This window comes from Passer domesticus, chromosome 3 (genome assembly GCF_036417665.1).
Source record: "Passer domesticus isolate bPasDom1 chromosome 3, bPasDom1.hap1, whole genome shotgun sequence".
Classification (NCBI taxonomy): domain Eukaryota; kingdom Metazoa; phylum Chordata; class Aves; order Passeriformes; family Passeridae; genus Passer; species Passer domesticus.
Window position 1 is genome coordinate 114254875 of NC_087476.1, and position 21445 is coordinate 114276319.

Sequence of the window (21445 nt, forward strand, 5' to 3'; positions counted from 1 at the left end):
GGTGGTAACTCACCAAGGTAAAAGGTAGGCTCTTAAGGGTTGTTACTCAACTTGCAAAGTTCACCACATCTCCATTGACATTTTCATGTTAGCTTAGCTGAGCTTAAAAACTGCATGGTTTTTGCCCAGCAGTGGGAAGATCTCACTTTGCTCTCATCCAGGATGTGTCTGAGGTGACAGCTGAGCTCTCATAAACGCTAGGGCAGATGAGAACAGAAAATTTTCCCCATCACAATGAACCAAGAAATGCTCATATTCTGGGGTGCTAGAGCCATCCTTCTCCTCAAAAGGGAAATTTAGATAATGCTTGGTGATAGAGCCACAACTACAGGCGATGCAGCTATTCATACCCTGCCTTTCCAGCTGGGCTTGGGGGAGGTAGTGTTGCAGGGACACTTGAATCCTCTGCTGAATTTTTCAGGAATAAGCAACATCCTCTGGAGTTAAATGTATATTTTCCACCTTCTCTCAAAGTGTCCCCCAAAGTAAAGCACAGAAGGTAAATTATAAAGGACAGAGAGCACAGTGCCTAAAGTTTTGCCCAAAATACAAGGTGGAGTAGAGGATGTGTGTGTGGCTGAGGCCTGGGCATTGCAGCCATGGGTGCACTTTGCAAGTGATGCTCACAAGCCCCTGTGACACTTCTGTTTGTTTCTTTTTTTTAGGAATATACAACAATAAATGTTTTCTAGTTTATTTCAGCTAAAAGGTCAATAGAAAAGGTCTTACTCTCTTTCCTGAGCTTTCACCCAGGATACTGCTGGGTTTCCAGAAGACGCCTACCCTACCACAGAATGTCTCTAGTCCTAGTTGTATCCCTTCATGTCATCCATGAAGAATTTCTGGCCCAGGTGTTCCGGCTGCGTTGTCCAGCAGGGTCTGGTCCCCCTGGACTCTGGGTTTCAGGTAACTCCCATGTGGCTTGTTCCATACCAGTTAGTCATGTTGTGCTTCTGCTGAAATCTGGTGGCCGCCCACAGTCCACGGAGAACGCCGGAGAAGTCTAAGAAAGGCTCAAAGGCCGATGTCATCCAGGTGACTGTGACCAGTGTCCTTCAGGACTGCTTGCATGTCCCTGCTCCCAGCATCTCTTGTTCTCCACACGCAGCTCTCTCCCGGGAGAGCTGTGCCGTCCATAATCGTGCTCCATGACCGTGTGTGCTGTGGCAGCCCTTGGGATAACCCTGGCGGCGAGAGGATGCGGGCTACGGGGCTCGTGTGCCCGGCGGCTCTCACGCCAGCATGTGCATGTGGGGCTGGGGAATGCCCGAGCTCCCGGCTCTGCGGTGAGCTCACGTCTATCCACATCATCATTAAAACGTGCAAACCCCACGGCCTGCGGTGTTTCCTTGGGACAGCGGTGCCCGGACCCCGGGAGCTGCCCTCACGCCCTGGGCAGCGGTGGGAGCTGGGGAGCAACGGGGCTGCTCGGCATTCCAGGCGTGCGGAAGTGGCGGAGAATGACGGGCATGGGTGGGTGTCCAGCCTCCCGTTCCGGGGGCGCGGGGAGGGACATGGGTGACACGGATGCAGGGGGCGACCGGGAGCTGGGAGCACGGAGCTGCCGGCTGCCCGCGGGCCGGGCTCTGGGGCCGGGCGCTCCCTCAGGGACGGACGCGGCCGGGAAGGGGCGGGGCCGGGCGCGCGGCGCAGGCGCGGGAGGCGGCGCGAGCGCCCCGCACGCGGGCGCGGTGCCCGCGCGCCGCTTCCCGTGAGGAGGAGCGCGCGGCATGGCGGGCGCCGGCACGGAGCCGCGCCCGGACCCGCACCGGCTGCGGCCGCCGCGGCGCGGAGCCGCCCAGCGCGACCTCACCCGCGCCCACATCGAGTCCTTCAACTACGCCGTCAGCGAGGGCGTCTATCGCGCCGTGCAGGTGCGGGGGGCGCGGGGCGGGGGGCGCGGCGGCGGGCCCGGCCCCGGCCCCGCCGCGCTGACCCGGTGCCATTGCAGGATGTGCCCTCGGTGGAGTTCGCGCTGAGGGACACCCGGCTGGCGCTGACGCTGGTCGGGGTGTCCATCGCCCCTCCCGCCGTGCCGGCCGGGACGGTGTGCCAGGAGAGGAGGGTGTTCCCGGCTGAGTGCCGCGGGCTCCGCAGCACCTACCGCGGCAGGATCACCGTAAGTGCCCGCGCCCCGCCGCCCCGCACACGCTGTCCCTGTCCCGTCCGAGCCCCGCACACGCGTGTCCCTGTCCCGGCTGAGTCCCGCACACGCGTGTCCCTGTCCCAGCCGGGCCCCGCACATGTCTGTCCCTGTCCCAGCCCCGTGCTGTAGTTTTAAAGGCCCCGTCCCGGCTCCCCGCTCTCACGGGGGGTTCAGGGAGCGCTGCCCCCGTGGGTGTTGGTGATGTGCAGCCTCGTGTTTTTCCCCCGCACATCAAGCTTGTCCTGGTCCCGCTGCCCTTCGTTCCAGTTTCTCCCTGCAAGCAGCCAGCCAGCTTGGAAGACCTTGGATGGAGACCTGTGTCATCCCAGGGAGCAGCATAATCCAAACCTTGTTTCTGCAGGAATCCAGGTTTCAAAAGCAGTGTTGCTCCCATACAGAAGTCCAGAGCTATAAATCTCTCCTGTTCACAGGTTCATAGTTTTTGTGAAGTGCTTTGAAATTTGCCTGGAGAGGAAGCATCCCCAGCAAATATTTTCCTTTGTGGTGTGAAAGGATTCCACATTGCAGTTTTCTCTTAAAATGGTGTACTTGTGTCTGAGCTGATTGCTTGCGTGAGGCACCTGGTGCAAGGGAGTGCTTGCTTGGAATTTCAGGTGTTTTGCTTGTTTTCTTTTTTGTTGGGGTTTTTTTTTTGCGTTTTTTTTTTTAATTTCTCTGAAGCTGTACACCTTGCCATGATAAGAGCCACTCTTAAGTGCAGTACCTTATCTGAAAATGAAAGTGGGCCAGTGCAGATTGTTCATAGCTGTGTTCCCACTGGATCTTAGATTTTTCTGAGATACAGCTGATTTTGGTTTTCTTACCTGAATTATTTCCCATCTCTTTTTTTTTTTAATTTTTATTTTTCCATTGCCTGTTTAATTATTTTTGAATGCTTGGAGCAGTTAGAACAGTTTGCTGTGCCTTGTGTGAAAAGGCATTGCCTTGTGCTGGGGCAGGTGAACCTCTCCCCTTCCCTGCCCATGCACAGCAGCAAACAGTCAGCAATCAGTCCACTGTTTCCACTGTGCTGCTTTAGCTCCAAATCTCTCCCTCAGTTCCCAGTTCCCCAGGGTAGGATGTGAGCCCCTGTCTGCTGTGCAGCTGTAGACCCTTTATCATCACTTCAGGTGTACACCAGGCTGTAACAGTCCCTGTGTGAGGCTGCTCCGTGGTTTTAAAGGGGCACAGTGGCATTTCCCTTCCCTTTTCCAGTAATTTCTGAGGCTCAGTTTACTCATTTTTGCTGCTGCCGGATGTTGAACCCATGTTCCTGTATTGCAGTGACAGTGTTTCTCTCCTGCAGGACAGCAGCTCTTTCAAAGCCCATCATTCTGCATGTAAAGTTAGGATTCTTTGCTCCCACAGGTTTCCTTCACACACACTGCCAGAACTTGATAATAATTTTTCTTTCCTGTATGCTTTTCTTACTTGCTCTTCAGATCACTCATGAACATGCCGAGTAAAGAAAGGAAAGATTTTGTCAGGCCTGTAGTGTGGATGTCTATTCAATGGACACTTGCTATCTTCTGCTTTTAACTGTTACCTTCTGAAGTTTCCTGTCCTGTCCTGTGGCTGCCTTTTTTTTATTTAGGCTGCTCTGTTGAAGGGCCTGGAAGGCAAAGGAGGCCAGACCAGCGTTGTTTGCTCAGCCAGCAGCTTCTTCACCTGACTCCAGACTTGCATGATTTCCTTCTGTAAACCCACACTGACTGTTCCCCAGAGTGTAATCTTTATGCACATATCTACTGTCTCTTTTTTTGTAATTGCTGCCATTTTACAGTGATACAAGTCTGTTCAGCTGCTTGTGGTTGTGTGAAAGGTACAGTTGATATAGCAGGAAACATTAAAAGGGCAGCTTAACTTGCTTTCTGTTGGTGTTGTGTTGTTTTAGGCCGACATCAGCTGGTCAGTGAATGACATGCCACAAGGGACTATCAAACAGCCCCTAGGGTATATTCCAATCATGGTGAAGTCCAAATTGTGCAACCTCTATGGTTTTTCTCCACAAGACCTTATGCAGCACCATGAGGAGGAAGAGGTAACGGGGATTTTGAGGGTCAGGAAGGTCTGTGTTTTACCTGAGCCCTCTGTCAGGTCACCTTCTCTTTGCTGAGCTTGAATATTGATATTTTGTTTCAAGTTTGACTTCCCATTTTCTCTTGAAAGCAGATTGTTTATGGGGATGAAGCAGCTTGAGAAGTTTGTAGCTGTGGCTGTTCTTGAGCAGAAGGATCTGTTTGGTGTCAATATCTACAGTTTTAGTGTAGAACCTCTCAGCTGCTGCACAACAACTGAGAGTGCTGTGAAGGGGAGAGAAAGATTTGGAGAACAGGCATTGGAAGAGACATTTCCATTCCCAGTTGTCTTCTGCAGCTTTTTCCCTGTCTCCCCAGTAGCATGTTAGCTGTCTATAATTAAATACAGCCTTATATAGCTCTGCATTTTGAACTCACAAAAAAAGAGAACACTACAAAAGCAAATCAGAAAAGTAAGCTTGTATGTGACCAGAGATCTTTTGTAGAATCCCATGAACTCTGGTTTATAAACTCAAAGTGAGAACTTCAGAGCACTTACTTTAAAAAGTTAATGGCAGCTATTCAGATATGGTCCATTGATCACAAAGGTTTTTTCTTCCTCTAAATTGTGGAACATGCATCCTTTTCCTTGCACTCTGCTACATTTAGACTTCATAAGTCTAAGGAGTGCAGGCTTTCCAAAAGCAGTGCTGAATCATGTCTTGCTATTTACAAATTAAATGTTGGGTTTTCATGTATAGTACAGGCATTTTTTTCTTCTACTCACAATGCCAATTCTGAGTTTCTAAGTGTATTAAAATTATTTTTCTTCTCCTTCCAGGAAATGGGAGGCTACTTTATAATCAATGGCTTAGAAAAAGTAATCAGGATGCTGATTATGCCCAGACGAAACTTCCCTCTTGCAATGACAAGACACAAGTGGAAAAACAGAGGCCCTGGTTTCACAGAGTATGGTAAGCTCAGCAGATTCCTGCAGCATCCTAGTAACAACTGCTTGAGGACAAATAGGAGTGACCATCTGTACCTGAATTTTGGTAGTTTGTTTTCTTACAGTTCTTGTGTAGTGTTAATATTTTTTGCTGCACATAAGAATAAAGGGTAAACACACCACCATGATGGTACAAGCAAGAAACAGGGACTTTCCTTGTGGGAGCTGTCTGAGCTACCCATGGGGAGCAAGGAGATTTTGTTCCAGGCTTTGGAGCACTTGCCACCTTTTGTTGTGTGGAAGATGTAACTAAAACCTCACATTCACTACAAGTCAGTGTACTAATTTCTGAACTGAACTAATTTCACTGATTTTGTCCATACATGATGGCAGATTTAATATCCATGAAGCAGAGTAAACTAGGTTCATGGCTGCACCTTCCCTTTGTCATGGATACTCAGCAAAACCAGTTTAAAATTGAATTAAGCCAGCAAATGTTAAGTAGCATTTTAAATCCAGGTGTTTCCAGGTGCTGATTGACTGGACCATGGTGCTTGAGCACACACTGTAGTTCCACACTAGTTTATTCCAAGGCAGTGGCAGATCAGATGGTCCTTTTTTGTTCTATTTTTAGTTTGTCCTGCAGATGATAGTATAGAGCTGGACCAGGAAACACTGCTGCTGCACTGCCAGCCAAACACAGAGATAAGAGTGCCATTAGGAACAGTACTTGTATGTTACTCTCTCCTACAACCAAAGGTGACAGATGGGATAGTTGAGGCCTGTGTCTTTCTTTAAAAACTCTGTGCATCTTTCAAGCCTCTTAGCACATGTGCTGACTGTCCTGAGACACTGCCCTCTTTAGCTAAGAGCTGAGTTGAGGTCATGTGTTTATTTGAAGTGGCACACTGACAGTGAAGTGAGTGATCTGCCTCATGTTCTCAGCCATCAGGTACCAAAGTTTCTCTTATGAGTTGTGCCACACCTCCTTGAACACGACACAGTGATGCAGCCACTTGGTTTTGTGCAGCTCGTGCTGATGTGGTGATTTTTGCAGGGGTGGTGATGCACTGTGTCAAGGATGAGCATACTGCAATAAACATGAACCTTCACTACTTGGAAAATGGCTGTGTCATGGTGAATTTCATTTTTCGCAAAGAGTTGTTCTTCCTCCCCTTGGGATTTGCTCTGAAGGTAAGCAGTGAATGCTTGTCATTTCTATATTGCATAAATACAGAAGTGTTGCAAAGCATTTTTATTTTAAGTAATGAAGATAATTCCACTTGGAGTGTTTTCAGTCAGCCTTCCAATTCGGATTGGAGCAAGGTCATCCAAACTGTGCAACACTGATCAAACACTCAGTCTGCAGCAGAGGAGGTGTCTGCAGGGACAGGAGATGAGGGGAGAGTCACATGCTCACGGTTTTGTGGGGTTTTTCTAATGAATGGTCTGGATGGAGATCATTGTCAGTGTATGAATATCCCCTGCATTACTCCCTAAGCATCTCAACCCCACAGCATTTTGCATTTTTTATTGTGGAAGGGCATTTCTAGAGCACTGAAAGCATAAATAATGAGTTAGTATACAGCCTTAGTTCTTTAGCTGTAGTTTCTAGACAGATGTTGTTACAACCTTCTTTTTCTGATCTGATAAACTTCTGTCTCTCAGGCATTAGTTAATTTCCCAGACTACCAGATTTTTGAAGAGTTGGTGAAAGGAAGGGAAGATGACACCTTTTATGCAAACTGTGTTACTGAGATGATGAGAGCAGTGGTGGATGCTGGATGTTTGACACAGCAAAACGTCCTGGACTACCTGGGAAAGAGCTTCAGAGTGAAACTCAACCTGCCTGAGTGGTACAGCAATGAACAGGCTGCAGATTTCATTCTGAGGTCTGTATGTGGCTGTGATCCAGTGTCATTGTGTTGGATTGATAGGCATATGTGAGAGTATTAATGGATTTACACAATTATTCCCAAAACAGTTTCACAAGAGGGTGACAGTTTTTATTTAGATGGGATTTTTGTGATGTCATTGATGAAAGACACAAAGGTTGAAGAAGAGAAACTTAAAAGGTAGTTCTGTGACTGAGGATCCATTTGGTGAACAGAAATAATGCAGTTTATTATCAGCTTCACTCTGTCAACTGAATAATTTTTGTCTTTTAAAATGGCAGAAAAGAGATGCTTTAAAATCTTCTTATATGAAATAAGTCAGAAAGCAGTGAAAGAATTGGCTTTGAGACTGTCAGTTTGGCATTCAACTAAAAAATTAATTTTTCTGGTAAAGCAGGTGTCTTGCTCTTCCTCCAGCTTTAGGAGTTAGGTGTGGTTTTCCTTTTTTGATTGTGCTGGACTGTTGCTCAGACGAGTTTTCCATACATGACTTGATAGCAGTGGAGATTTGGAGTTTCTATGACAGGACACTGATAGTGCTAACAGAAATATTCTGTAGTTTACATCTACTTGCCTTGTTAGGCTTTTATTTAAAAAAAAAAATTAGTTTACAGTTATTTAGGAGAGACATGAAGAACATGAAGCTAGCATGAAGAGATCATCGAGGTTGTCCTTCTTCTTTCTCTTCCTTCAGCAATTGTATCTGTATTCACCTGACCAGTAGAATTGAAAAGTTCTACCTGCTCTGTATGATGACCCAGAAGCTCTATGCTTTTGCCAAGGGGGAATGCATGGAAGATAATCCAGACAGTCTTATGAACCATGAGGTGCTTACCCCAGGACAGCTTTTCCTTATGTTCCTAAAGGTAAGGTCATGGCTCCCACATCTTTACATTTCTTTATGGACCAGAAAGTTGATAGCATGCCTTTGACTTAAACAGGTAACTTACTACTAATCTATTCCAATTAAATTTATAGGGATACCTCATTTTAGAATGCTGGGAGTAGAAAAGTCGTGTTCAGAAGCTTGACTGTCCCATGAAGTTCACTGTGGAGTAGTAGTTCTCATTCCCAAATAAGATATTTCCCTGTGTTATTACATATTTCTTTAATCTTTCTTTTTTTCCCCCTTTAGCCAGAATTTTCTTTAACGTTGTTTTTTTGAAAGCCTGTCAAAAATTCTCTACTACTTGAGTGGTTTGAAAGTGAAATTGGGGAAGCATTTTAGTGCTATGAAAAACAGCTACCAGGAGCCAGAAAAAGTTGTTTTCCTGCCTAGCCCTTGCTGTCAGATCAGCAGGGGAGTGAGTTAACAGCCCCTTTTTTTTGAATCCTAATATCCTAAATAGTCTAAAGCATACAGTAGACAAAGTGTACACTGTATACAGAGTTATCCTTGTGGTCAGATTGTAGGTACAGTTTCTGCTTTGGGTTGTCTCTGCTTTATGACATTCTCTTATTGTACTTCATTTGCCACACTCATCACCATTCTGGGTGAAAATGATTGCCAAGCTGTTGGGTGGGTGTTTTCCTTTTAGTTCTGTGTTAACATATACCATCAACATCTTGATAAAATGAAGTCAGTGTTGGAAATAAGTCTGGAAAACTGTCAGTTCCTTAAAAGTTGTCCATCTTGCTAATTTCAGAGTTCTGTGGCATGTGCAGCTGATGTGCTGGATTAGAACTGGTGTTCTAATTTGAGCCTTTTCTGTCCTGTTTTAATTTTAAATCTCTCACTTTTAAACCGTAGGAGAGGCTTGAAACCTGGCTGCAATCTGTAAGGTTTGTTTTGGAGAAAAGAGCAGAAAAGGCAGATATCAACCTAAATACAGACAGCCTGGTGAAGGCATTCAGCTTGGCACCAGACTTCACCAAGCCCTTTGAGTATCTGCTTGCAACTGGTAACCTGAGGTCTAAAACAGGTAAATCTGCAGGCTTAAGGTGCCTTTTTTCCTTTTTTTTCCCCCCATAAAACAGAATGAGGAACAATGTAAAATTGAGCTCTTAACTGGAAACAACTGCTTATAGACAGACATTATACACTGTAACTAAATTGCTAAAAGGAGTTTGAAGAAAGGGATAGTTGAGGAAAAAGGCAAGATTTATGCACAAGTATAGGCATTGTGCATGGTATAGAACAGGTTAGTTATGAAAGCAAAGCCTCCACCCAGATGAACAGTTGAAATTTAGCATTGTTCAAAACAGTGACCATAATTCAATTTGCTTTCCCAAAGATTATTTCTTCTTAGAAGGTGCAGTGTAAGACAGAGAAGGGGCATTTTTTAATCACAACTGCCCCATTAGTCATATGGAGTTTAAATGGAGAGAAACTGGTTTGCTGATGTAGATTCAGATTTATCTGATGCTTCCCTGGAGTGTCCAGTATGACAGTGTTGTAATGGAGCGCCCACTAGAAAATGAAATTAGATTAAAAACCTGCAGAATTTTGATAAAACATAACAGCTGCAAGTTCCTATTTGCTTCACTGGCAATTACTTCCACACGTTTGTAAAAGGAACTAGATTTTAAGGAATAGCTTGGAATTTAAAGTCTCTAGGTCTCTTACAGGTCACTGAGTTTCCTGTGCACATGCACCTACCTTGTTGGGATCCGGTGTGAGCATCTTCAGGGGTTGTCAGTGAAAAATAAGAAACTGCCTTGTAACATCATCCTGTATTTGTTAAAGCTGGATGAGCTCCTGACATCAATCTCCCCTTTGTTCCCTAGGGCTGGGCATGTTGCAGGCCAGTGGTCTGTGTGTGGTGGGGGACAAGCTGAATTTCATCCGCTACCTCTCGCACTTCCGCTGCATACACAGAGGGGCAGCGTTTTCCCAGATGAGAACCACGACTGTCCGCAAGCTGCTGCCCGAATCCTGGGGCTTCCTGTGCCCTGTGGACACCCCGGATGGAGAGCCCTGTGGGCTGATGAACCACATGACAGCTCTGTGTGAAATTGTCACTGAGATGGTGCCCGTGACAGACATTCCACCTCTGTTATGTTCCCTGGGTATGTTGCACTGTTTGTACTAAACCTGATGGTTTAGGTTTTGTTTCTCCTTTCTTACCTCCCTGCCCTGCAGCCCCATGCCTGGGAAAGGTTCTTCACACAGCATCACAGCACACTGCTCAGTTGAGAAGTGAAATCAAGTTTGAGTCACTGGGCTTCTGCTTAGTGGTAAATATTACATTGCTTGTACAGGCACATCAGCCTGTAAAATTCCATGTCAGTGTCTCTCAGCTTGTCCTGTAGTGTGAGGATGTTCACTGAAGCACAAGGAATGGCAAAAGGAGTTTCTCACATCTCTGAAAAACTGGACTAAGCAGTAACTTTGTAATGACTTGAATTGCAGTTCACTTGTTATTACCACAATAATGAGAATCTTTATTTCAGTTGGAAAAATGGGGAGAGGAATGACATTCTAAGCTGTAAATGTTTTTCATTTTCCACTGAACCTGCCTGTGGCTTTGCCAAGAATTTTTTGATGTCTCAGAAAATTTCTTGGTGTGAACTGAGAAGTGCAGAAATAACTCCTGTGTTTTGTTTCCTTTTTTTTTTTTTTTTTGCTGTTCTGTCCATCACCCCCCTGTTGCCACAGGTGTGACCCCCATTGATGCAGCTCCAAGCCAGCCTTACTCCGAGTGCTACAGAGTTGTGCTGGATGGCTCCATGGTGGGCTGGGTAGAGCGGGAGCTGGCTCCCGAGATTGCACAAACTCTCCGCCGTTTCAAGGTTTGTTGTCTTGTTTGGAATGTTTCTTAGCTAAACATCTTCCACATGCAGTGGCCAAAAATAGGAATGTTTGGAACTTCTTACGCTTCCTTTTTTTTTTTTAATCTGACCCAGTAATTTTATCTTTGGCTGTATGTTCGTATTAGAGTGTGCTGTTGTGTTACCTTTTTTATTAATCTATGTGTTTCATCTGTTGGTTTATGAAGTTAGTTTTTGAAAGAACATTTTCTTGGAAAAGGCAAGATAAGACATATTCTTTTTTTTTTTTTGGTGGAAGTTTTTCTAAAAGTATTTCTAAGAACTCTTCTCCATAACTTTTTATTAGTGGCTACACCTGTGGCTGACATTATCATTGTGTGACCAGGTGGATGCAGTTTAGTTAAACTTGGTTTGTGTTTCTAGATTGTTATTTCTTTGCACCAACAGATAACACAAGAGAAGAGATTTCCTGCACGGGCAGAAGTGGTCCTTATCCCAATGACAGGAAAACCCAGCCTGTATCCTGGGCTCTTCATTTTCACTAACCCTTGCCGGATGGTGCGGCCGGTCAGAAACCTGTCCTATGGAAAGAATGAATGGATTGGGACCCTGGAACAGGTGGGGTTTGCACATTCCCATGGTACAGAGGTACCTGGCATCAAAATTGGGTTTGGTAAACATTTATGAAAGGAGCTGAGGATGAGACTTGTGTTGAAGAGCTAGAATACATGATGAAAGGGGGTTTTCACTCCTGCAAATTGATTTGTGTTAAATGTCATTGCTGGACTGTAGAGATCTTTTTGAGATCTTCGGATCTGCTCTCGGTATTAACTTTGTGAAGATTTGAGGTGAAGGATTGCTGTGTTGTGTGTACCATGTCACCTTGTGTTACATCATGTTTGCCAAATGGCTCCTGGGCAGCCAGGCAGTGGATTGTTGGGAGCTCATGCACGTGGAACTATTAAAGTGGGAGACAGAAAGGAGGACACGTTACTGCAGTTTTGTATTTCAGGCTTCCTTCCCATGCACTTGATCTGTGATAGGTGGTTTACCAGCTGTCTGATTTGTCTTGCTAATACAACTACAATGCAGGCAACAACCAAAGCTAAAACTGAAATGAACAGAAAACTATTGGAAACAGCTTTGTTTTGTTTCCTTCCCTTTAAAAGCAGGAAGTGAACAAGCATTATCCAATTTGATGTTCACAGATTTTCATGAACGTGGCCACAATGGACTCAGAGGTGGTGCCTGGAGTGACCACTCACCAGGAACTCTTCCCTCACAGCATCTTGAGCGTGGTGGCCAACCTCATTCCCTTCTCCGACCACAACCAAAGTCCACGGAACATGTACCAGTGCCAGATGGGTAAGTGCTGAAGTACCCAGTGCTGCAAAACACTGGGCAGAGGGACTAACACTTCATTAACACCTCTAGTGTATTGAATTTCTGACAGTATTTTCAGAAAAGTGTCCTTAAAACATACCTCTTTCTCATACTTTTCTGCAAGTAGCAATATGACTGCTCAAAACTCGATTCCCTTGTCAGGATATTGATGCTACAGGAGCAAATGCATTTTGGCCTGGAAATACATAACATGGGCCTCACTCTGGGAAATACTGGGGAGAAGACACACATACATCCCCCACAAAAAGACAAAACAAAACAAGTAAACACACAAAAAAAACTCTCCAAGTAAGCAAAACCAGAAACACCACACTAACCTTAGTGGGGAATTTTGAAATTGTAGAAAAGAAAACAAAATTAGATGCAGTCCTTATGAAATGCTGTGAAAGGCATTGAGTATTGTGGTTCATAGAAAAGTTATAGCTGGGCTTAGGACAATTATTAAATTCCAAGGGGATTAAGATTGATAATTCCTCTAAATGTGTAAGTATTTCCAGCTTTTTCTTAATGACATACACAGAGGAATAAATCCAAGTTTCCCTCCTTCCCTCCAGGAAAGCAGACCATGGGGTTTCCTGTTTACAACTACAAGGATCGCTCGGATAACAAGCTGTACCACCTGCACACCCCCCAGAGCCCTCTGGTGAGGCCCAGCATGTATGACTATTTTGGGATGGACAGCTATCCCGTTGGCACCAATTCCATCGTGGCTGTCATCTCCTACAGTGGCTATGACATGGAAGATGCAATGGTAAGCCACCAGAAGGAAAAAAATCCTGCTGTTCTGTGAAGGAATTTGATGTGGGCACTGGGAGCAGAGGTGACACTCAGCTGAGAAGACCCTGCTTTCTGTCTGTGCTGGTCCTCACACCCTTTGGGCAGATTGAGCAGCCCAGTGGTTGTGTTTTTACAGCAGGCAGTGCTGGAAGTGCTGGGAGTAGAGCAGAGCTTTGTTTGTCCAAGGCTGTGGCCTTCCAGCTTTGAAAAATACTGGGGTTGTGTGAGGCTTGAGCTTTTTGGAATGGTGACTTACTGGGAGACTTTAAAAAGGCAGTGTTCCCATTTTGGTCTGATGCTTACCTTTGTAAATGTTTTCTTCTTTGAAGTTATCAGCAAGTCTTTAACAGGCTTTTGTTTCTCCTTTTTAGATCGTAAATAAATCTTCCTGGCAGAGAGGATTTGCTTATGGAAGTGTTATCAAGGCAGAGAGCATTGACCTTTCCCTTAAAGCCAGCAGGGCAGGAGATAACTTAGTGTTTGGCATCAAGCCTGGCGATCCAAACCTTGGGGAGAAGCTGGATGCTGATGGACTGCCTTTTGTTGGGTCTATCCTGCAGCCTGGGGACCCCTTCTACAGCTTCATGAACCTCAACACAGGGGAGACCTTCACTGTGTACTATCCGTAAGTACAGCTTGTCACTCCTGGCTCTGCTCACCCCACAGGAGAGCAGGTGGCCCTTTGCCTGCAGGTGTTCCCTTTTGTCCTCACATAATAGTGTCCATGGCATGACAGAGAGCACGAAGATCATGCTGTGGATGATTCCCAGGCATGTGTCACATCTTTTCTCTAAGCCAGTGTGTGCTGCAGAGCTGGTTTATCCCAGGAGGATATTTTTTTGGTGATTTGCCTGTGCCGATTGTATGTAGAAATTATAACAGTTAAGCCTGCAGCAGACCCCTGGCACATGGAATGCCAGGCTGAGGGCTCATCTATAGAAGGAGCACAACCCTGAACAAGGCACTTGTCAAAGCTCACACTTTTCCTTCCCTTTCTGCTCTGAACTTCCCTCTCTGCTGAGGAACTGAATCAGGTTCTTTATTTTGGAATCCCATCAGTATGATGTGAATTTATTGGTGGTAGGGAGAGGGGCTGCTGCCGTAACACAATGGAAATGGCAGTGGGACACAGTTCATCAGATACAAAGTGTGATACAGATGAACCAGGTTGAAATGGTCCTTGTTTTAAATCATGGGTGGCACATTACCCGATCACCTCAAAGTGGTACCTGAATGGTACTTGGAAGATGCCTTTGTATTGCTTCCTTACATAGTCTGAGTTCTCTCACTACTGAGTAGTACTTCGAAGAATGGTGGTGTTTCTCAGCTGTCCAAAGACATTTTATAAGTGGTTTAGGTTTTCTGCTTCATTTTCCTTTTGAAACTAAAAATTACTATCAAACCTGACACCTTTGCTATGATTGTTCCTCCACCTACACAGGAGTAAGGAAGTGGGCATTGTGGACAACGTTCGGTTGTGCAGCAACGACCGTGGCACTGGGAAGTTCAAGAAGGCTTGCATTACTGTGAGGGTTCCCCGAAATCCCACTATTGGAGACAAATTTGCCAGCCGTCACGGGCAGAAAGGTATCCTGAGCCAGCTGTGGCCCGTCGAGGACATGCCCTTCACGGAGAACGGGATGGTTCCAGACATCCTCTTCAACCCTCACGGCTTTCCCTCCCGCATGACCATTGGGATGTTAATTGAGAGCATGGCGGGGAAGTCAGCAGCCCTGCATGGCGTCTCCTATGATGCCACTCCCTTCACCTTCACCGAGAAGAAGTCTGCTCTGAAATACTTCGGTGAGACTTTAGCGAGCGCGGGTTACAACTTCTTTGGCACGGAGAAGATGTACAGCGGCATCAGCGGCGTGGAGCTGGAGGCAGAGATCTTCGTGGGGGTGGTGTACTACCAGCGCCTGCGCCACATGGTCTCCGACAAGTTCCAGGTGAGGACCACGGGGCCCCGAGACACTGTCACCAACCAGCCTGTCAAGGGCAGGAACGTGGAAGGTGGGATCCGCTTCGGCGAGATGGAGCGGGATGCTCTGCTGGCCCACGGCACCTCCTTCCTGCTGCAGGACCGCCTGTTCAACTGCTCCGACGGCTCCGTGGCCTACGTGTGCACCAGCTGCGGCAGCATGACGTCCCCTGTGCTGGAGAAACTGTCCCACTCCTCCGTGACCAGCAGCAGGAGGTATTCCTGCTCCGTCTGCAGCGAGGTGGATGCCATCGAGGTTGTCCCGGTGCCCCATGTCTTCCGCTACTTTGTGGCTGAGCTGGCGGCCATGAACATAAAAACAAAGCTCAATGTGGAGTAGCTTGGTCCTTGGCGTGGTGATAGTTGGAGGGAGGAGGCACATGTCAAGTCTCATCCTTGTCCCTGAGTTTCAGGTATTAAGTCAGTTCTCAGGTTCTTCAAAAGAATTCCAAGATTATTTTGATGTTTGTATTGACAGGGTGCTTGCCAAGCTGTAGGGCAAGGAAAGATTGCTCTGTTGGTTTGTTTGGACTTTCTAAAGGATCACCAGCTATTGAGATGCATATGAAAATCAGGCAATATTGCTGATCCACCCAGGCTCCTGGGTTGAGAGCGATGGGGTTCTTTGAATTCAGGCTGAAACTGTAGGTATGAAGAGGTCATAAAACAACATGAAATGAATGCTGGAAATTACAAAAAATTATTTTTGTCTTTTTCAAGAAAAATCTTTGAAAAATGTATGCCTTAATGATGGGTTTGTGTTGAAGTTATTGTACATGTTTTGTTTTTCTTTACTTCAATACATGTGCCTTGAGTCATAAAGAAGGTGGCACAAAGTTCTGCTGTGTGAAGCCACAGCCTTGACTGCAAGTAATCAAGGTTGCCCTGCCGGGTGTGTCCTGGAAGTGTTTGGTGTCACCAAGCAGAGCGGTGCTGGTGTTTGGGGTTTGTTTTGGTGCGTTTGGCTGAAGAAGAATAAAGCAGAGGCATTTCCACCCTGACTCGTGCATGTGCAGCGTGGATATTGTAGGCCTGGAGCTCATCCTCCCCTTAAGCCCACAGCAGCTGCCACCCACCCACCCCACCGTGTCCCCGGTGTCCGTCCGTTCCCCTGTGCCGTTCCCAGAGCTCTTGTGCAGTTTCTTCTTCGGGTGCTCCCGGGGCTCGGCGGGCGGGAGGCGGTGGGGCTGTGCAGCACCCCGGGGCCGGGCCTCGCTCCGTGGCTCACGGGAAGCAGCACGGGGCGGAGCGCGGCCGTACCGGCGGCGAGGGGGCGCCGCGCCAGCCCCGGCCCCGCGGCCCCGGCGGGGGCGGTGCACCGGAGCTGCGGCTGGGGCTGAGCCCACCCTCGGGGCCCCGTGCGCCGCAGCTGCCATGGAGCTGCGCCCGGTGCTGCTGGCTGCCGCTCTGCTCCTGCCCCGTGAGTACCCCGGGACAAAGCCAGGCCGGGTGCCACCAAAGGCTGAGCTGTGCCGAGCTGGCAGCCGTGCTGGGTGGGATGTGTGAGGGAAGCAGCGCCCCTAACCCTTGTCTCCCTCAGTCGGCAGGGCAGCCGTGCCGCTGCCCACGCTGACCCCGCCACTGAGCATGGTGCTGGCTGGACAGCGCCGGCAGCTGGTGGTGTGCGTGGTGAGCGACCTGGCCCCCAGCTCTGGCCACGCTGTCTGGATCTCCGGTGGGAACGGTAGCATCCTGCAGTCCTTTGCCTATGGGGCCTCCCAGGAGGATGGTGGCACCGTCTGCTCCGTGTCCCTCCTTTCCAGTGACCCCTCGCGCGAGAGGGAGCTCGCCTGCCACGTGGGGGCCAACAGGACCTCCCCGTCCCACAGCTCCAGCCCCATCCGCATCACGGGTATGACCCTGCTGCCACCCCCTGCCTGCCTTGGCCACTGCTGCCCATCGTGGTGGGTGCACTGCCGGCCCCGAGGAGAGAGGTCGGCAGGGCCCCTGGGGCCAGAAGGGAGCAGGTGTGAGGCCCTAGGGGCAAACGTTGCTGTCCCGATCACAGGAAGGGGTTTGTGGCTAGCCCTGCCGTGCACCTGCTGCTGGGCTGCCAGCGCCTCCCCAGCTGCTCTTTCATCCCACAGGCAACGAGGAGGCAGCGGAGCTCTGCAGCACAGCTGGTGAGTCTCTGGCCCCTGCCTGGTGGGAATGTCAGCTGCCGGGGAGAAAGTCTTGGCAGTGGCTGGGCTGGGGCTATGTGGTGGTTGGGATGGGTTTTCCCAGTGTTGTGGGACTGGGGAAGAAGGGAGGGAAGCTTTACCTTGGTAGGAAGAATGGGGAAACTGGGTCAGAGCCAGCCTGCCCTCGGGAACAGCACGAGGGTGACGTGAGGTGTCTCTGGAATGTGTAAAGATCCCAAGTCTGCCCAAACACGGCCCCGTGGCAGGCATGGAAAGGACGTGGGTGCAGTGTGTGGGGTGTCTGTGGCAGGCATCAGCTCACCCTTGCATTGCAGTGTCACCGGCCCCTGCCTTGGCCGCGCTGCTTATGGCTGTCCGCCTGGTGCTGCTGAAGGTCTTGCTCTCCGATGCTCTCCTCACCTCCATCCTCCTCGCCCAGAGCTGAGGGCAGGGGCAGCTGCCCACGCCTGAAGGGTAAGTCCCCCGGTTTGGCGTAGGGGTGTGGAAGACACTGGAAACATTCTGCAGACGAGAGAGGGGACCCCCAAACGGAGGAGGGAAGAGACCCAGTGCTGGCTGGGGGAGGTACAGGATGGGAATCTTGGTTTGAGGAGACAACAGAGAGGAGCTGACACATTTCTGTGGATGGCAAGGCCCCGGAATTACCCGGAGGATGGGAAGGGACCCCAAGGTACCTCGCGGGGGGGGGAAAGTTTCCATAATTCCAGAGGCAGGGAAGGCCCCGCGGCCACGTGCGCGCCCCTTCCCACGTGGGCGCTCGGCGGGACCGCCCGGGGGCGGCGCCACGGGGGCCGCGCGCCGCTGGGATTGGCTGGCGGCGGCCGGCGGGGATTGGTCACACGGGTCACGCGCGCCTCCGCCATTGGCCGGCGCGGCGGGGTCGCCATGGTAACCGGGCGTGGCGGGGCGGGAGCGCGCCCCGGAAGCGGAGTCATGGCGGCGGCGGCGGGGGCAGCGGTGCTGATGCTGCTGATGGCGGCGGCGCTGGCGGAGGGCGACGACTCGGACTGGGTGCGACTGCCCAGCAAGTGCGAGGGTAAGCGGGGCCTCGGGGGGCCGGGCTGATCGGCGGCCGCCCGCTGTCTGCTCGGGCCGGGGGCTGCTGGAGCGGGGCTGCCCCCTGCCCGCCTCCTGCCGCGGGCATCGCCGTTCCCGGCAGTCGCTCCATCGCCTGCCGGCTCGTAGCTGGGACTGGCTGTGTGTGCTGCTCACAGCTCGGTCTCCGTGATGCTTCCTATCTGAGTATCCCTTTGGTTCGCAGGCAGTCCAGGGCAGGTCATGACGGGCATTTGCTGCCTGGTGCGGTTTCTCTGTGTTTGTTGTGCAGGCACATGTTGGAGCTGGACAGCAAAGAGAAAATTTTAAAAAACAGGGAGTTCTTTACAAAACTTTCCCTGCCGGGGAAGCAGCTCTGGAGGTGCTGATGTCCGAGTTGTGCTGTGGCAGCAGCGTAACCTCAGAGAAGCATCAGAGCAAGCACTGACCACACTCTGCTCCTCTTCCTGCCCAGGCTTCAAACCTGTGTCAGTGCACAGCAAAAGCTGCAGGAAGCGTCTGGATAACTGGACTCGGCACTGAGCACTCCTGGCACGTGTGGGGACACTGCAGCAGGTGTGGTGTGGAGGGGGACATCCTTGAGATCCGAGCTCCAGGGGTCTGCAGGAAGGAGAGATCATCCCAGCTGAGAAATGGCCACAGCCCCTTGTGCCAGCAGAGAAAGGATCGTGCAGGAGGTGTGCACAGGCTCCTCAACGCCTGCGTGGGAGCTCTGGAGAACCCACCTCGCTCTCTTCCTGCCTGGGGCATCTCTCAACTCACATCGTTGCCTGGGAGAAGACACTGGCTCATTGCTGTCAGACCATTCTTGCTGGAGCTTGGCACTTCTCCTAAAGTGCAGCTCGAAGAAGAGGTGGCTCCTGACAAACAGGACCCCACAGCACTGGACAAAGCTTTCTCCAGCCTCCTGAGACCCTGTTTTTGGGGGAGGAATAGCCACACCGTGACTGGCTTCCATTCTTCCCATTCCCACTTGTAAACCCCTGAGATATTTCTCCTGCTGTCTGTTTCTATAGCTCTGTTGGGCTCTTTTTTACAGAAGAAATAAAGCCTTTTTTTTTAGCTTTATAAAAATAACCATGCACTGTGTTCCAAATCTGTTGATGATGTGGTCTCTGCTGCAGGCAGAGCCCCAGGCTGTGTTGCTGGAGGCCACGGCCAGCACTTTGTCCTGTCACCCAGCCCTGCCAGCTGCTCAGTGCCCAGCCCAGCCCCGGTGTCCCCAGGGCACTGAGAGCACAGAACCAGGACCAGGTGGGACGTGCTGCCATGAGGAGAAGCTCTGAGCCACACTGGGACTTGCATTGCAAAAAGACCCCGTGCTCTTCCCAAAGGAGGAGAGCAGCTTGTGGCAGGGAGGCAGAGGCTTTTGTGGGGAAAACTGAGCCTGTGTGACTTCCAGCTGTGCCACAGCAGCTGGTTTACACTGAAACATTGGTTTGGGTGCTCCAGTGGAAGCAGCTGAGCCATTCCTGGTTATTCTTTGGATGGCCAGAATGTGTTTTGTGCTCACAGCAGCTTTGGCATGCCCGGTTCCTGGGCTGGTTCCTGTCCCAGGTGCTTTGTCACACTGCCTGCCTCAACAGCGACACCCCCTAAAGCACTTGTGCTCTCTCCTTCCCACAGTGTGCAAGTACGTAGCAGTGGAGCTGAAATCCGCCTTCGAGGAGACTGGCAAGACCAAGGAGGTGATCGACACCAAGTATGGCTTCCTGGACGGGAAGGGCTCCGCTGTCAAGTACACACAGTCGTAAGTGGGAGTGGGGCGGGAGGCTCCTGCTGCTGTCACTGCTCCGGAGCAGGGGGCTTTGGGGGGCTCACCCTGTGCCCTGGCTGTTGCTGGGGGCCCACACCAAGCCTGAGCCTTTCTCTCCGTGCAGGGACATCCGGTTAATTGAGGTGACAGAGAACATCTGCAAGCGGCTGCTGGATTACAACCTGCACAAGGAGAGGAGCGGCAGTAACAGATTCGCAAAGGTGAGGCCCCTTCCTCCAGTTCCTGCTCCCAAACGTGCCTCACCCCTCCCTGCACTGCAAGGGTGACAAACCAGGTTCATTCTTCCCATCCTCTGGATCCCCTGATAGTGCCTGGCTGTCTTCCTCTTGGGTTTGGGACCAGCTTTGCAGAGGGGAACTCGCTGCCCCTTGAACTCCCCCGATAACGCTGATTCCCCAGGGATCTGGTGTGTTCCTGCATGGCTGGGCAGGGTTGTGTGGCACTGGGAGGAGAGAGTGGGAGCCCTGCAGGAGGAGCACGGCCTCACCAGGCAGCGCTGCTCCCTCCCTCACAGGGCATGTCGGAGACGTTCGAGACCCTGCACAATCTGGTGCACAAGGGTGTCAAGGTGGTGATGGACATCCCCTACGAGCTGTGGAACGAGACCTCGGCTGAGGTGGCTGACCTCAAAAAGCAGGTATTTCCCCCCCCACCGTGGGATTGGCCCCCAGTGGCTGCTGTGACCTTGTAGCTGGAGTGGAAGGAGGGAGAGCATCCAGGGGTGTGCTGCTGGGAGCAGGATGTTGGCAGGACCTGTGGCAGGAGCCTGGCCCTGGTCCTGCCGCAGCAGCACACGTCTGGAGCTGGGCTCTCCCCTCTGCCCTAGTGCGATGTGCTGGTAGAGGAGTATGAAGATGTGATCGAAGATTGGTACAGGCACCACCAGACAGAGGATCTCTCCCAGTTTCTCTGTGCCAACCACGTGCTGAAAGGAAAGGACACAAGTAAGTCCTGGTTGCTTCCAGGGGCTGAAATAATGCAGGGATGCTCAGGAGGGCAGGGGAGCCTTGCTGAAGCATGGGGAGTCCTGCCTGTCCAACAGAGCCCACTGCCCCTCTCTTCTCCTCTCCTCCCTAGGCTGCCTGGCAGAGAAGTGGACTGGCAAGAAGGGTGATTTGGCAAGCGTGGGGGAGAAGCAGAGCAAAAAAAAGAGCGGGAAGAAGAAGAAAAAGGGCCAGAAGGATGAGCGCGAGGGAGCTGCCAGCCTTCCGGACACAGGGGAGGCCCTGGAGGGGGTCCAGGAGCAGGCTCCGCTCACCCACAGCCCAGCCGATGAGCTGTAGGCACGCTCCGGGCTTTCACCCCGCCGTGCCTGTGGCTACCAAAGGAAAAGGGACTTGTGCCCCGGGGGAGACCAGAGCGCCTGGCCCCGCCTTGCCAGCCTGGGTGCTATCCCGTGATTAGGTGTCACGGAGCCGCGGACCCGGCCCCGCCGCATCCCTGCCGGGGGCTCCAGCTCCGGCAGGCCGCGAGCGCTGCCCCGCCGCCGGCTCCTCGCACGCCGCCGGGACTGTAAATAAAGACGTTTTCCCCAGAGCCGCCGCCGCCACTGCCGGCCCTGCTTCTGCTGCTGCTGCTGGGTGCGGG

General features: G+C 50.5%; 2 protein-coding genes and 1 long non-coding RNA gene across 4 annotated transcripts; 2 read left to right on the forward strand and 1 right to left on the reverse strand.

Annotated features, from left to right (window-relative positions):
- The first annotated feature begins 1705 nt into the window (after positions 1-1705).
- POLR1B (RNA polymerase I subunit B) lies at positions 1706-15882 on the forward strand. The gene is made up of 15 exons (XM_064415269.1): positions 1706-1874; positions 1952-2119; positions 4041-4187; positions 5006-5138; positions 6171-6307; positions 6782-7005; positions 7703-7874; positions 8759-8930; positions 9736-10017; positions 10607-10740; positions 11167-11337; positions 11928-12084; positions 12678-12874; positions 13272-13525; positions 14342-15882. The coding sequence occupies exons 1-15, from the start codon at positions 1731-1733 to the stop codon at positions 15219-15221; spliced, it is 3372 nt and encodes a 1123-aa protein (XP_064271339.1). The 5' UTR covers positions 1706-1730; the 3' UTR covers positions 15222-15882.
- Positions 10804-13334, reverse strand: LOC135297569 (uncharacterized). The gene is made up of 2 exons (XR_010359518.1): positions 13204-13334; positions 10804-12298 (listed from the first exon to the last, which is right to left on the reverse strand). It is a non-coding gene; the product is annotated as an uncharacterized LOC135297569 (long non-coding RNA).
- Positions 15883-16255: 373 nt separating the features above from the next.
- On the forward strand, positions 16256-21394 carry CNPY3 (canopy FGF signaling regulator 3). Of its 2 annotated transcripts, XM_064415271.1 has the most exons (8): positions 16256-16301; positions 16422-16733; positions 16969-17004; positions 19708-19831; positions 19962-20058; positions 20373-20495; positions 20685-20802; positions 20936-21394. In XM_064415271.1, the coding sequence occupies exons 1-8, from the start codon at positions 16256-16258 to the stop codon at positions 21139-21141; spliced, it is 1062 nt and encodes a 353-aa protein (XP_064271341.1). In that variant the 3' UTR covers positions 21142-21394. The 2 variants fall into 2 exon arrangements, with proteins under 2 accessions (XP_064271341.1, XP_064271342.1); XM_064415272.1 differs by lacking the exons at positions 16256-16301; positions 16422-16733; positions 16969-17004 and adding an exon at positions 17909-18061.
- The last annotated feature ends 51 nt before the right edge of the window (positions 21395-21445 follow it).